We start from the raw sequence: 15,537 nt of genomic DNA on the forward strand, positions 1-15,537 counted from the left end.
AACTTTTTTACAAATTTACTTTAAAAAAAATGAATAAATAAATAAATATAACATTCTTTTCAACTCTTAAAACTGATAACAGCACAATTTCATACTTCACATCACTCTTTTTTTTTAAAAAAAAATATATAATAAATAAATAAATAAATAAATAAAGTTAAAGAAAACACGAATTGGTCATTGGGCTCATTTCAACAAGCTATACTATTTTCTTTATTAAGTGTCTATTTTGGAACTTTCAAAAAACAAAAACAAAAAACTTTGAAGCACTTAATAACTTGAAACAAAATATGTAAGTCTAAAGCTATCACAACTCATGAAACAATTAGCAACAAGCTTTTTAGAAAATCATCAATAAATTAAAAATCAGTAAAATACAACACGTACAAGGCACACATTTAGATGAGTCATGTGATAAAAAGTAAATAAAAAAATTATGGTAAATTTTAGAATCAGAGATAAAAGCAAAATTGTGACATTGATGTTCAGTTTTATAACTTGGATTCTGTCCAGTCCACTTATTAAATTTGTGATGTAGTTGCCTTCATTGCTCTTTAATAGAAGTTGATCGTCGCTGGAAAAAAGAATGAAATAAAGTTAAAATCATCTTAACTTACCTACTTTTGCGACTCAAAAACTTGAGTACCATTGAAAAGCTGGGAGTAGGGTCTTTTCAACAGAACATTGACTTTTTTCCTATAATGCTTAGGATTCCTAAGAAAAAACTCTTTGGTGTCCTATTAAATTTTGGAGTCGACAGGCAGAAAGTTTCATTATAGTTTAAACATTTCTAAATTCACATATGACAGATTTAAAAGAAACAACTTTCATCCTTTTTAGATCCCCCTGTATATTAAAATATATGGTCGAGACTAAAAGATCAGCTCCAAATGTTATTAAATTAGAAGTGTCGTCAGCTAAGTTGGCAGTTGTTTACTTTCTGTTTACAAGCGAGCGCCATGTAGTCGTCCAATAACAATCAAGGATTGGCAGCGGCATGATTGTGAACAACGCTGCTGCTGAATGGAGAAAGGTGAATGCGTGAGACAGTCAGAAGTAACAACTGGCAACTTAGCTGACAACACTTCTACCTTATTTTATCTTCCTTTTTATTAATATGTAGGTGCTCAACTAATTCCTCAGCGCTTAGATATTATTAAAGTACATTAAATGGCCTGCGTTTCTGATCAAAATTACCTTTTTTTGAACGAGAGCTTAATGGCAGCATTCCTCTGATTTGCTTTGACATTCTAGGGCAGTTCAAGCCAAAATGTTTGCAAAATGCTCAACCAAAGGATGACACTATTATCAAAATTTTCAGTCATTTGGCACTAGGGTCCTTATTTCTATAGACGGTCACATATTAAGCTTAGTTTCTGTGAACAAAATGAGCCCATCATAATAGGTCATCAATGCGACTGTTGAGTCTCATTTCCAATCAAAATTGAAAGGTGCCTTTAAGTTTTAATCAGCATAAGCTGCAAGCAGAGAATCAATCGTTGCTCTGTCTGTTGGTGGATTAAGTTGATTATAAAAAGTGGCCTTTTTTAATTTTGATCCGCAAAATTCAACAAACTCATCAATGATCCACTTTGATGGGCTCATTTCAACCGTGGAAACCAAGCCGTAGGAATGGAGCAAGTAAACTTTTGTTTTGAAAATCCAAACATCCCTGCTTAAGATCAATCAATCTTCGAAGTTGATATTTGAGCAATGGGAATTACTCTTAATACAAATTAAGTAAATGTACAGAATGGTCTTTTACCTGATTTTTGAGAGCTTGTCTTGATTGGAAATTAAACTTTGCGAGAGCTTCTCGAACCCACTGGGGCTTATCTGGAATGACTAGACTCATAACTTGCCGGATTGCGAACAGCAAATGTTCTAGTCCGATGCAGACAAGACACCATTCGAAAGAACTAAGACTGGACCTCCAATTGGACATGGACGGAGAAATATACAACAGGGCACAGTTAGTCATCACAGAAATGGTACAAAGGACTTCAAATGCACGCTGTCAACAGAGAAGAAGAGATCAATTAATATTGGTAACAGTTATGTACTAGACAACAGGCCGCTTTGTGGCTGGGTGTGTTTGGGTCGTTCACAGCCCGGCCATCATCAGCGACTTTGGAGTTTGTCTCAGTCCTCAAAATGGCCAAGCTGTTAAGGACCCAAGCATGTCCAGCTACTAAGTTTTACTTTAAGTAATGCACGGAAGTGAATACATTTTTTTTGGACAAATTTATCTCCTTACTCCACTGTCTTCAACACTCCGAGCATATATACAGGGCAATTACTGCAAAGCCTAGCGAATAATATCAGTAGGATCGGCGTAGAAAAAATTATAGCATCCACTGACGTAATAAATGTGCCATTCACCTTACTCCTTAATAAGATGTGACTCCCTTAACTTTCTACATGGAGATTCAGTGATTGAACACACAATATTACTCAGAAATGTGGAAAATGCTGAGGAAATATGGAAGTTTGACAAGCATTTCGGAAAATTGAGAGGGAAAATTTGACAGCAAAGAAAAATCCCAGATACACACAGCAAGCCACAGGCAGCTAAGGAATTCCTACAACCCCGGAAGTGAAATAGAATTGATTTGGAAATGCTAACAGAGGACCATGACCCCAAAAATTTCTGGATTTCTTCCTGGATTGCTAGGAATCTTTAAAACAAAAAATTTTTCAATGTCTTCAAGGCAATTCGTTCAGTTTTTTTTAGGTCTTTAGGACATTTATGAACCTGGAGGCATAGAAACCTCAATTCAGAGAAAAATATGGTGGCTGATCCTATTGTACTCTTCAGATGCCTTACAAAATTTAATTGAAACTTCTTCATTTTCAACAATTTATAGATTCTCATTTTTCTTCTTTAGTTTCAATAATTAGGTAAGGATTTAGGCGCAGACTATTTTTAAATTACTTTAAAATAATAATGTTCATGGTCGTACTTGCCAAGCTCCTATATCCTTGACCCTTCTTGATAAAGGTCTTTGGTAAATGCGGCAAAGCTTAAATGCATCAGATCTAATTTCAAAGAGATTGTTCACCACAGCCCAAAACGCTGCCATAGGATAAACAGCAGCAAACAGTGTAACATAGCCAAACTGTATGAACAGTTCCAAGTAGTCATCGTACGTTCCCTGTAACAGATAAATTAAGAGAAGAACTAAGAAACATGCATGTTACATTCAGTTAGATAGTAGGTAAGACTAAATGAGATCTTAGCAAGTCCATCTAAACATGGTTTCTGGTGACTACCTTTCTGGTCTGAGAGAACTCAACCATACCCAACCATAGGGGTTTATCTTGAAAGCTCTCAACACAGTCAGATTAAAATAAGTATCGCTATTGTTAAAGCTTACCATTCTCTTAAATATCCTCAAAAATGAAACACAAGTATTATTGGGTGAAAGGACCCCGCACACCTCTTATGGGAAGCTGCACCACCACCGATTGCCTTCTGACTTATGTTTTGCGATTCTCCTCAAGATGCTGATCAAAAGTTATAATTGTTTGTATCAAAGTGCGTTACATGATGAGTTACTCTTTACATGGATGATAAAGCCTCACCTCATATGGGTCCATTGAACTCTCCCGGCGAGCCTGATCAATTCTGCTATCTTCGGGTTCAAGCTCTGGAATGTCCAAATTGATGTGAATGTCGAGATCTTCATTCCCCTCATCACCTCCTTTTGGGTTAAGTAGATTTACATAGTCTTCATGCACCGACCTTTTTAATTTTTGTTTCCGTTTAAATTTCACGAGGTTTCCAAACTGTTGAACATGAACATACAGCAAACTGAATCAGTTTAGAAGAGATAGTACCCTGTAATATAGAACACAGCTGGAAAGTTTGTAAGTAACATCTCAGCTCTCATTTTTTGCAACATAACAAAAACAGGAGATTCTGAGGATAAACATGATCAGTTTTTCCATCATCTCCTGGTTTTTGAGAAAGCTGTTCATTCTATCTTAAAGTTCTACCAAGAGACTAACGCAAAGCACAATTCTGAAGACACTGAGTTGATTAAAGTATAATTTTCTGTTATCATCTTTCTTGTTGTCATGCGATACTAGAAACAAAGTTTTTCGGTCCGCAGGGCAAAAATTTCTGAGGTGTGACAACTAGTAATTTGACTTACTATTCAACCTACAATTTTTGGTCGAAGGCAGGCTACTTTGTGTTATGTTGAAAAAAAGAATATCTAGGGCTCACTTCAGTGATGCAAAACCAATATTCATAAGTATTTCCTCCAAAATTTTAGGTATTGTACAGAAAAATTACAAAGGGTTGATTTTGGCTATAAAAGAGGTCCTTCCAAGTGAGGAAAAAGAAATGGTCATTAGAATTGTACCTACAAGTTGTGTGGCAAAAATGAGAAATGTTGGAGGCAAATAGAAAAAAGTCTTGACAACAGAATTACCTTCAACCAATAACAGCGAAAAGCAAATGGAAGTATTGATTCTTGTACGTTGTTTATGGCTTGAAATATTATTAACATAGTTGCCAATTGCTGAAAAAGAAGACAAAGTGACATTGGTGAATAAAGTAAGAATAAGAATTAAAATTAGAATTTCTTTAAAGTAATGACAGGCTAAGATAGGAAAAGAGTAAGCAGTGAAGGACTAAGTTTAAATGTCATGGAAGCAAAATTGCACGAAAAATTAAGACAGGAACTCATGGAAATAAGCTAAAGAAACAATGATATCCTGATCGGTTTTAAATTTTCTGAAAAACCCGCTTATAATGGTTTTTTTGACACTCTGACTGCTGCGATGGTTATTTATAACGATTGTTAACAGCCAAGAGAGTTTGCTTAGCACCATCAAGCTACAGATCACAGATCCGTTTAACATTATCCCTGTCACAATAGAGAGAGTCTCTTCCATTGACCTTCTTCTAACAGGATAGTCCAAAAGACCAAGCGTTGTTGATGTGCTGTAGAAAGATCCTTTGAAAGATTAGACCAATAACAAGTCAAAAGTCAAATCTCCTGTCATTTGAACGAATAATTCATCAGGCTTGTTAACAGAGTTTGTTTTTTCTCTTCATACCCCTCCCTTAGTTCCGCCCCAAAAAGCAGGGTCATTAAAAAAAGTTCCATTCTTCAAGACTTCGAGTAATCATCAATAGGTCAGTTACCCCACTCATAGAATCTTGTTTTGATAATTTCAGATTGTACAACAACAAAAAATAATAAGATCTGTCCAAAAACCTAGTTCCTAGGTCCCAGATTGACGGAAGTATTGTCCGACAAAAACTACAGCATATAATGTCACTCATCATACTGCCGTGCTAAGGAAGAACGCCGTATGAACATTCGAGAGTTGCCAAATTGTCTTCAATAAAATGTTTATTTTTGTGAAAAGATATGTATATTTTCCCTTGAAAATTTCAGGAACTTTAGGTGAAATTGCGAACAAAATCATCTGGAAAATTGGAAGGATATTAATCATAAGTTTACCAGAAAATTCGTGGTTTATCAAAGGAAATTTGGCAACGCCTGAAGGTTCATGCGGCGTTCTTTCTTAGCACGGCAGCATAGTGGTGCATACCATTGTTTCTTCCACCTTGGTTTCATCCATGTTCAAAAAGGAGGAACAGTGTAGATGACCACTAAGTAATTGATGAATCAAAGGTGGAAGAAACCACGGTGTGTGCTACCGCGGTGGATGACATCATACACCGATTTTTTTGAGGGGCAATATCTCTGTTAATATTTAATGTAGAAACTAGACATTTAAAGAGATCTCATTATTTTTTGCTCATCTATACACCATTAAAACACGATTTTGTGATGAATGCAACTGATCAATTGGCAACATTAATATGTCGTGAACACCATGAATTAGGTACTCCTTGAGACTCTTTGATTAAGTTCGCCACTCTTTGTTGTTGACTCATGGTTTTAGAACTAAATCAAGAAGAGGGACGAGGAGGCAATGTAAAAATCAAGTGATTGGTAATCAATAAAAAATTGAGATATTCACCGTTCGCAGGAGCTCCAAGTCTTTCATATAAAATGCAACATAAAAAAGAGACATAAAATTATTTACAAATTCAAAAAGGACTAGTTTGGTAACACGGTGCCGATCAAACTGTGCTTGCGTGCGATGGTTTTCTGAAAAAAAAAGGAAAAGAATGAGAATGAATTTTGAGTGTAATTATGAGCCAATTCTATTGTATGGTTTTAATTAATTGTGATAAGTTGGATAGTTAAAGAGAAATTAATAAGATCACCGATTGTTGAACATGGAAAAAATGAAATTCCTGATTTAACAATTTTATGGTTAAAAAAAGTGTCCGACATGCCTCAATGTAGATTTTACAATAGAAAAATGCTAAATTAACCACCCCTGTGGTTAAATTAGCTTTCCACTATTGTAAAATGTACCTTTAAAACATGTCGGACACATTTTTTAACAATTTACATACTTGTTAAATCAGCAATCCATTTTTTTCCGTGAACACAACTTTATCATTGCTAACATGTGATACAGACAGAGATACGTTTTTAAAACTGTGCACAAATGACATGATTCGTCCCTTCGGCCAAATTATCACAAGAGGCAAGTTTGGACACTACGTTGTCAGACATCTCAATATTGTTTTAATTATTTCTTTAAAACTTTCACATTTACTTTCAGGAAATTTCAGGGATTAATTTAAATGATAAGAGAAACGTTTGGTAAAATTTTCCAGTGATCCTGTTCATCAGTTTTTCCATAAAAAAATGAACAAGCTTGAAAAGTAAACAACATAGTGCCTGAGCATAAATAGCCCGCTTGTGATATTTTGGCTAGCGGGTGACGAATTATTGTTGCACCAATGTTCAACATCCCTTTTCTGAGAAGAGATAGTTACACGCACCCAAAATTGATCAGGAAAGCAACCAATACTAACCCCATTCAGTCAGGAAATTCGCCAGAGTTCTGTAGTACTTGTTCATGATATAGACAAGAGCGGCATAAATCGTACTTGGAACGTAAATCGCTAATGGATGAGAATGATTCATGTAACGGACCGATTCCTCACACCAAAATGAAACTAGCATGACAATGAATGCACCACACATACAAAGAATCACCAGAGGAAAAGATACGCAGTACATCTGGAAATTAAACAAAGGATGATAACTCACAATTAATGCGCTACTATGGTAAAGCATCGATTAGCTGTACACCAAAGAAGCATGAACATAGTTTTGTGTGTGTATTCATTACTCAAATGTGTCTCAATTCTTTGGTGATTTAGGCATGTAAAAAAATCACAACCATGGTAAATGATGATTCAGAAGAGGATAGAAGCTCTTTTCAATTTAATGAAGAAAATAAACTTACTTCCTTCTATGGAGATCACTTAAATTGCATAATGTACTAAGTAGTAAATGGCTCTGTTGTAGGTGCGTCAAATGGGAAATGGAAGGTCAAATCGGGAATGTCATGTGAGAAAAAATTATGGATGGCGTAAGTCCGCAATCACATACAATCTCGTTTGTGGTGTCTCAAAATCTCCGCCTCTATGTTACTTTTTTAAAGGAGAACAAATTGACATCATTCCTTGAAGTTTATGCAGAATTTTCTTCGCACAGAGAAGACAAATCACGGCAGTTTTAAAGAATTGCCGTTGAGTAGTTTTCTGTTTAAAAAATAAAGTATAACAGGAAGTCTGCAACGTTGCAAACTGAGTTATGTGATTCCCGACTTACACCGTCATTAAGTAAAATATTGTTCTTGTACGGAGTAAAACACAAACAAATGGGCAACCGAGGCTAAAAACAAACAGAATGCCTGGGACATTTTGGGGACGTTTTTGGGTTTCAACCCCTTCTTCGACCAGGAAATCCATCGGCATTCGTTCAGGCATTCTGTTTGTTTTTAGCCTTGGTTTCCCATTTGCTTTCGTTTTGTTTTGTTAAATTATTCCCACTAGTTTTGTGTATCATCATTCTTTTCCTGGTCGAGGAGAAGGTTGTATCCACGCGAAAACGTCTCAAGCATTCTGTTAGTTTTTAGCCTTGGTTTCCTATTTTCTTGCGTTTTGTTTCATTAAATTATTTGGGTTATTTTTGTGTATCATTATTATTGTTCTTATAAAGGAGAAAAATAAGAAAATTTTAGGCGACATACAGTCGTGAAAGCATTGAGAATAAAGAGAGGAGCGATCAACTGAATGTCACAATATTTTAACAGAGGGCAGTTTGAATTTAAATTACTGGTGCAATAGAGGTGGGCATTAGTACTAGAGAAGGGACCGATGATGAGGAGAACTAGAGAAACTGTCATTTGTAATTGCAAAGTGATCTCCAAAATCAGCATGCAACAACCATCTCCTATTGCTAAAAAAATTACTGACAACAATTCAAAAGCAGTCATGCGTGCAAAGCACTGGTAAAACAAAAGATTTTGTATCTGCACAATTCACATTGCATTTTGAGATATTTTAAGGCTGAGGCTTGTTCTAGTGTGAGAAAGCTTTAAGTGATGATGTGGCTTTTTGAAAATACTCTTGATCTCTCATGAACTGATGGAGTATGTGCTTGACATTCAAGAGGGGACTCAACCTGCACTTACCTGCCAGGAAACCTCTGATCTAGATAGAGAGGAATCTGGATATTCTACTCCCTATTGAACAAAAGTATACAGAAATGAGAAATCAAAATTGAATGGATGAGACACAATAATTGTCGCTCCATTAACGTAAGGGTGTAACTTAATTTTCACGTGTGCCTTGAAAAGCATTGTTATGCGGGCGACAAGGCTTGTTACCTCCAAAAGTAGTACTGCCCTCCCGTTAATGAAGCGACAGCAGGTCATGACAACAGAGAAGAGCACACGTTCCAATTTTTTCTTGGGTCAGTTTGTAACAGAATCCAATGAAAAGATATTTTTCAGCAGATTGGTAATTTAAGAAACCATTATCCACATTCTGAAAGGAGCATGTTTATACTTGTGATTTTCAGTACATGCATAAGTCAAAAGACAAATCAAGTGGTTTTTAGAAGCAAAACACACAAACCCTTCAAACGCATTCCTTTCACTACAAACCTTTCGACAATGAGAGTACAAAAATGCGTATCAAGATTGCAATGTTTCAAAATCTCTGCTCATCTTCTACTTTTCGAGAGAAGACTGAACCTACATCATGGCTTAGAATTTTCACAAGGCTAGGAAAAATCAGCTACATCTTCAAGAAATGACATTGATTATTTTCTATTCAGAGAATGACGTATGACAGGAAGTCTGCAATGTTGTAAACTATGATACGCATTTCTGCAGTTTCACCGTGAAGTTCACCGCAGTTCGTGGTGCGAACACATTGTAAGCACTAGCCTAGTATAGAAACATTTACAAAAGTAATAAGAATCCCCCAAAAAAATAATTAGTCATGAAGTATGATAAAATTTGTTTAGTTTCAAGAAATAAAATTAGGACAACTTTTACAGGTTAAATTACCTTTGCATTGGTTTTCCATCTCGGATACTGAGGCTGAAAGCGGCCTGTAATATGATCAATTGCCATTTGACCCTGGAAATTGGGCCTAGGTTCATCATCTAAACTTGTCAGACTAATTGTCCCCCACTGGTATGCCAATTCTGAACACTTCCTTCTCCACATCTAATTATTGCAAAAAAATTACAAATAAATGAAGACAAATACGATAAAATAGAAAATTGAAAATACATTCCAATGGAATGGAATAAATTAGATTGATAGGTAATATTTGATTATTCTGGAAAACGGACCTCAATATAACTTAGCTAACTGGAATATCCCTCTGTAGAACTGGTTCAATATAGGTGGTTGGTGCAGTAAGAGGAAGTGCATCATCACTCTTTTGCTGGTAAAACTGGAGATGGAAAGAGGAGACAAAAGCCCCACTGGTTACTACATAAATTTATGTTGGAAGGTGGCATTTTCCGATATGAAATTCGTTTTTTCTTTTCTTTCCTTAGTTCTAACAAGGAAAAATAAAGGAGTTTTTTCTTTCCTACTTCTTTAGAACAGTAATTTCCGTCAGAAAAATTTAAAAATACTATTAAAAGGGGAAAGTAATTACGAGAAGTTCTGTTCAAGGTAACTATTGAATCTTCTGCAGCAGTTCCAGTTATTTATCTCAAATTATTTAACACTTTTTACATCAGGTTTACATGATAACTTTCTTTTTTGATTCGCTGACTTTCTCTGACTTAGTTTGCTTTCCCTGACTCCAAAATTTTCGAATTCCTCAACTTTCCCTGACCTTTGAAGACAGCTTCCACTTCCATGTTTTTCCTTTCAGTAACACTGATTTCTGCTAAATGCTACTTGCTAAAGTCCCTCACTTTTTTAGGTTTTCTAGACAACCAGAAACTCTGTACATGGAAGATTTGATGAGGCAGGAAAAAAGCTGGCAAAGAAAAAAGTTTGTGGTGCAAGAAGTTTCAGTGAACAAATATTCACTTTTATTACTTGGAACAGACTTACCTCTAAAAATCCAGTGGCCCACAAGACGTTGAAAACACAAAAAAATGCGAGCATCTCCGGAGATAGCAATAATTGGTAAAAGCCAAAAACCATCGGTAGCACAAGTGCAGTGGTGTAAAATCCTAAAAAGTGAAAGTAGAGAGCAACAGATTCTCCAAAGTACAACTTTATTTCATTGAATGGCTGATGACCAAACGGAGCGAGGTACCACTGTGTTCCAAGTTTTCGGACATTTTCTTCATCATGAAGAGGAAAAACTTGGACGATAAGTCCCCAATGAAGAAGAGCACTGACTGAAATCAAAGAAAAGATGAGATAAGTGACTTGGTAAAAGTGGAAGGTGACGTTGATTCTCAAATACTGTATGTGAGAGCCTCTGATTATACAGCAAAATGCTTTTTCGTACCTTAGTTTGATTTGGAATGTTATAGTGTAATGATCTCAAATTTTTAAGGAGGGGGGATGAGTATTTGTTGTTTCAGACCAAAGATGGCTTTGTTTTTGAGATTTGAGTAAGTTTTTTGCTTTTAAGTGATTGATTCTTGACTAATGATTGCATATCAAATGCAGATTGGTCCTGTTTTTCAACTACATATGAAAATTAAATATCTGGAGAAAATCTACAAAAAATATATTCTTCTCGTTACTTTCTATTTCAATTTTTACTCCGTTTAATATGTTATAATAGGAAACTAGGAACTACCCTAAAAAAGGGCAATCTGGTCTATTTCCTTCTTTTAAATTACTTTTTCTGAGCTCAGATGTTTAGAAACAGATCTATTGAAACAACTTTTACAATTGTTCTCGATAATTCTCATTACTCACATTTAAATATTTTTGAGATTGACCCATTCAATTACAGAAATTGCAGATAAAAGCTGATGAATCATCTTCACTGTAAGATGGTATATCTTTGGCACAACAATCTGGTACAAAGAGACAACAATCTGGTATCTGGTACAAGGAGATAGGAAAAATTTTAAAAAAAATTACTTACTGATCGACTGTCCCTCATAAAACTTTAAGTGAGGATACCCTGGTAAATAGGACTCCTCTGCAAGCGCTCTGATATTTTCAAGTTCGTAGCGGACAATACTTTGTTTCTCAGCACTGGTAAAAATGTCCTCAACTGGTCCATCATACAGCAGAAACTCCTCCAGTTCTTTGACCACAAAGTGCCTGAGAATACCTCGTTTATCTCTTTTTCTGATTTCCAATTCTTCGGCTACTTCAAGTAGGAGATTACAAGTTGCAGCAACATGGACGAAGAGCTCAGCCTAAAATACAATGATTGATAGATATGACTTAATTGATAGATTGACTAATGATTGATTTGATAATGAGTGAGGAAATTTCAGCGCAAGAGGGAAAGTATTTCAGGAAGCAATTCGTCGCTCATCGGACGAAAGATCATGCATCAATTTCCACATGAGCCCCGGAATTCATAGATTTATTTGTAAAACAGGGTTCACATGGACATTAAAAAGCCCTCATGCTACAGAGGCAACGGATTATGGTCAAGGTAGGAGGAAAAATTAGAGTTTGAATTTCTGACCAAAAACACACTTCAGTATTCTAGGAAGATGTCTGCTGTTTAATGCAGTTTTGTACAGATAGTAGGAGTAAACATGCATTAAAATCTTTAAATGGCACACTAATACTTACAATAACTTTTTCTAAAAACTAAAATCTTGACAAGCGAACTTCAAATGGTTATAATTCCTGTTTTCATTTTTTACAATCTCATTTTTTGGCTTTAATTTTGCTAGAATGTTTGCATAACACTTTTCTGGGCATTCATCTCAATACTTTCCCAAATCTATAGTTTTTTATCACTAAGTTACATCGCTCATAGATTACAGAACGCAATTTTTTGGCATTTAAGACCCGTCCCTTTGATATGATGACATATTTTTTGGTGGACTCTTCGCCTTAGGATCTCAAAAATGGTGGGAAACTGTCGAACAGATAGCTGGATAAAATTTGAAGTAATTTTAATGATGCAGTGACAAATAACACCGAAAAAATGAGGATAATAAATTTTGGACTTTGTGCGTTTTATACCAATAGAGAGGACTATATACCACTTACACTGATCCCCTCTCCCCCCTTATAACGCAGGTTCAAACACTTCCCCCCCCCCCCCTAAAGCATTACGCACTCCTGAACGCTCCCCAAAGTCCTGGACACCACACCTTAAAGAGTCTTGATCTTCTTTGATCAAACAGCACTTGAAATTTTGCTTACAAGATCTAGCACTACCTCTAATGTATATAAGTCTACCGTGTTAAGATTATTCAACTGCATTCTCTTGCATATGGTAAATTATTACCTCATTTTCAGAGAAGGGGTGCCGACGAACTAAACATTCAGCGCCTCCTTCCCTCCTCAAGCCTCGAATTTTCTGCAGAACCCATTTGATGGTCAACGGTTTTATGTCGGCTGCAAACTGAATGACGATCTGAGTCGGAGGAAATCCAGTTGAGCGATTGTGTTCTGGAAGGGTTGACTGCTTGCTTGAGCTTGTGTCATGGTTCTTGGCGTGTGAAGGACGGACGTAGGCCATATTGGAGTCTTCATCTAGATTTGATGGAAAGCACAAGAAAAGAGCTGATATAAAACCTGAATGTTGACTGTAAAAAAAGCTTAAAACATTTTCTAACAGTTTTGGAGGGAAAAGAGTTTGCTCAGGTCAAAATGACCTCAAACAAATTGGACCGTTTTTAGTGATTCCGGCAGGCACTGAAAAGCCTCTGTCATAGATAAATCTTCAAAAAACATAGACCTACACAAAATTTGTGTGCTTTTCCTAAAATATGTGTCTCAGTACATATGTGTTATCTTAGTTGAGCACACCATCTTCCGCGATGATACTTAAAAATGATATTGGATGAATGCAGTCCACACAAGCTTACGTCATTTCACATCTTAATATCTATATATTTATTCAGACATTTGAATAGACAAAAAATTTAGAAACGAAAAAAGGTGCTAGCTTAGTACCTGCAGAATTTATAATTCAGAATGGATGCAAATGTGCTTGATGTCCGATAAAGTGTTGAAATGAATGAGAATGGTTTGGTGGCTTTTCAAGACAGTTAGCTTCAGAATAATTTTAATAGGAAACGTTAAAAAATCGGAACTGAACTCAAGTGACACAATTATTGTTGAAAGTTATTTTTAGATTCTTGGCAGGCATGATCTATACAATAAAAAATCCCAACTATGCACCAACTGGGCGGATTAGTTTTGCGAAGATTATGCAATAATTCACCAGAAAACCACTTACTTAGGTTGAGCTATGAATCACAAGAGATTTAGAACGTCGAGTAAGCAGAAACGAGTGAATTTTCCACGTATAAATCCTCGGACTTCGGGATTCACTTGAGCTTTCTAAGTTTCAACGGGACATGGTGGCGAAGTGAGGACGGTGAGTAAGTAAACAAACACACAAGGTGACGAGTCCTTGAATTTTTCCGATATTTTATGACCGTAACAAAATGACTAATCTCATTCCAAGGCTGTAAAAGCTGTTGATGAAAAGGCTAAAGAGCTGACACAAAAGAAAACTCGGAAGAGAGAAGACAGGGGGGAAAACTTCAGCAGAAAGCCATAAAAATGCATGAAAATTCACTGATAACAGAAAGGTACCGATAAGACGCCAAATAAAAACAAACCCGACCTAACCTAAATCAATTAAACTCCTCCCTCTTTTTGCTGTTGTCAAGTTAGACTTTTTTTTAATATTTTATTAAGAACTAGAGAGATCTCATTTTCGGATTTAAGAAAGCCCAAAATTCAAACAAGGAGATAAGCACATCAAAAAATTCATGAGGTAGCTGGTAACTCTACGATTACGAGCTGATCACAAGTAAATAATCTGTATCATAAATTAAAAAATGATACTTGGAGTCAGTCTGACAACACTGCAATTACGAACTTCAATGAAATTCGACCGCGAAAATTTAATTACATCGGTACAGGTATCAGTTTCTTTACCACTGCATTGCCTTGGCCGAGAAGAGGAAGAAAAAAATGATAAGTTTTTTTTTTTGTTTATAACCTCGAGGGTTCAACTGTCAAGCAAGCACTGTTAATGGTCAAACTTGAACTAAAGGCTGACAAATACCAATCCAGGGCCAAAGTGTAAAACCTCATATCTCCATTGCAGGACATTGAGTATTTCTCTACTTGATAAATTAGGACAGGCAGTCTTCAGCAGCGCAGTATTTCATGAGTATTTTTGCAGTTCTATCGCTCCAAAATTCTAAAAGGCATTATGCCTGAGTTTCTGCTTGTTATCACCTTTTCTCCACAAACAGGGATTCAAACTTTTTACTTCAAAATTACCAGTAATTTTAAATGATCGGCTATTGATATAAGAATTTGATTAAATCATATTTCATGACACTCGATGGCTGCAAGTTTTCAGGAGGACTCTCATGACAATTCTTTTACCAAAGAGAGATGACTCAGACTCAGCTCATTCAATTTTTGGCACTAAATGCAGATTCCTTTAATAACTTTCCTTGTTCCAGAAAATCTAAGTGGGTTTCCCCACCCCAAGCGGACTTTTCCAATGGAAATTGAATATATATTGAACTTTAGCGTAGACCTACTTTAAAAAAAAATTATTATATTTTTCGTAGATCTACAATCACCTGGTATTTAAAGTAAAATAATATAATATAATAAAATAAACTCACTTCTCTCCCTCGTTGAATTTTTTCTTTGTCTGGGATTACTATCGAATACCTCTTATTACTGAAATTTCTGTTCTTAACCAGGATTCTGTCGTGGTAAGAAGTAGTCAGAAGAGGACAGATTACCGGTGAAAGCTCATTATCAGTGATATTACTTTCTTCTCATTACAAAAAAAAATTCTTATTAGCCATGAGACTTGAAAAATTTGTTCCGAAAATCACTACTCATGTGACTTTTGATGTTCATAACTTGAATGAAATATTTTTTTCAAATTGATAAGATCGTTATTTTGAAATTAACACATAAAATTTTCAAAAACATAATAAAAAATTGGTATTACAAACTCATGAC

The 15,537-nt window shown here is 35.6% G+C and overlaps 1 protein-coding gene across 3 annotated transcripts; it reads right to left on the reverse strand.

Annotated features, from left to right (window-relative positions):
- Positions 1-130: 130 nt before the first annotated feature.
- Positions 131-14,159, reverse strand: LOC109035461 (Abnormal X segregation). 3 transcript variants are annotated; one of them, XM_019049106.2, is made up of 13 exons: positions 13,772-14,159; positions 12,815-13,062; positions 11,480-11,759; positions 10,483-10,775; positions 9,472-9,633; positions 8,590-8,640; positions 6,920-7,127; positions 6,007-6,137; positions 4,440-4,529; positions 3,586-3,789; positions 2,964-3,155; positions 1,766-2,014; positions 131-574 (listed from the first exon to the last, which is right to left on the reverse strand). In XM_019049106.2, the coding sequence occupies exons 2-13, from the start codon at positions 13,046-13,048 to the stop codon at positions 545-547; spliced, it is 2,124 nt and encodes a 707-aa protein (XP_018904651.2). In that variant the 5' UTR covers positions 13,049-13,062; positions 13,772-14,159; the 3' UTR covers positions 131-544. The 3 variants fall into 3 exon arrangements, with proteins under 3 accessions (XP_018904651.2, XP_018904652.2, XP_018904653.2); XM_019049107.2 differs by lacking the exon at positions 13,772-14,159 and adding an exon at positions 13,486-13,690; XM_019049108.2 differs by lacking the exon at positions 8,590-8,640 and having other exon boundaries at positions 13,772-14,157.
- Positions 14,160-15,537: the final 1,378 nt, after the last annotated feature.

Source organism: Bemisia tabaci, chromosome 8, assembly GCF_918797505.1.
Source record: "Bemisia tabaci chromosome 8, PGI_BMITA_v3".
In the NCBI taxonomy this organism is placed as follows: Eukaryota; Metazoa; Arthropoda; class Insecta; order Hemiptera; family Aleyrodidae; genus Bemisia; species Bemisia tabaci.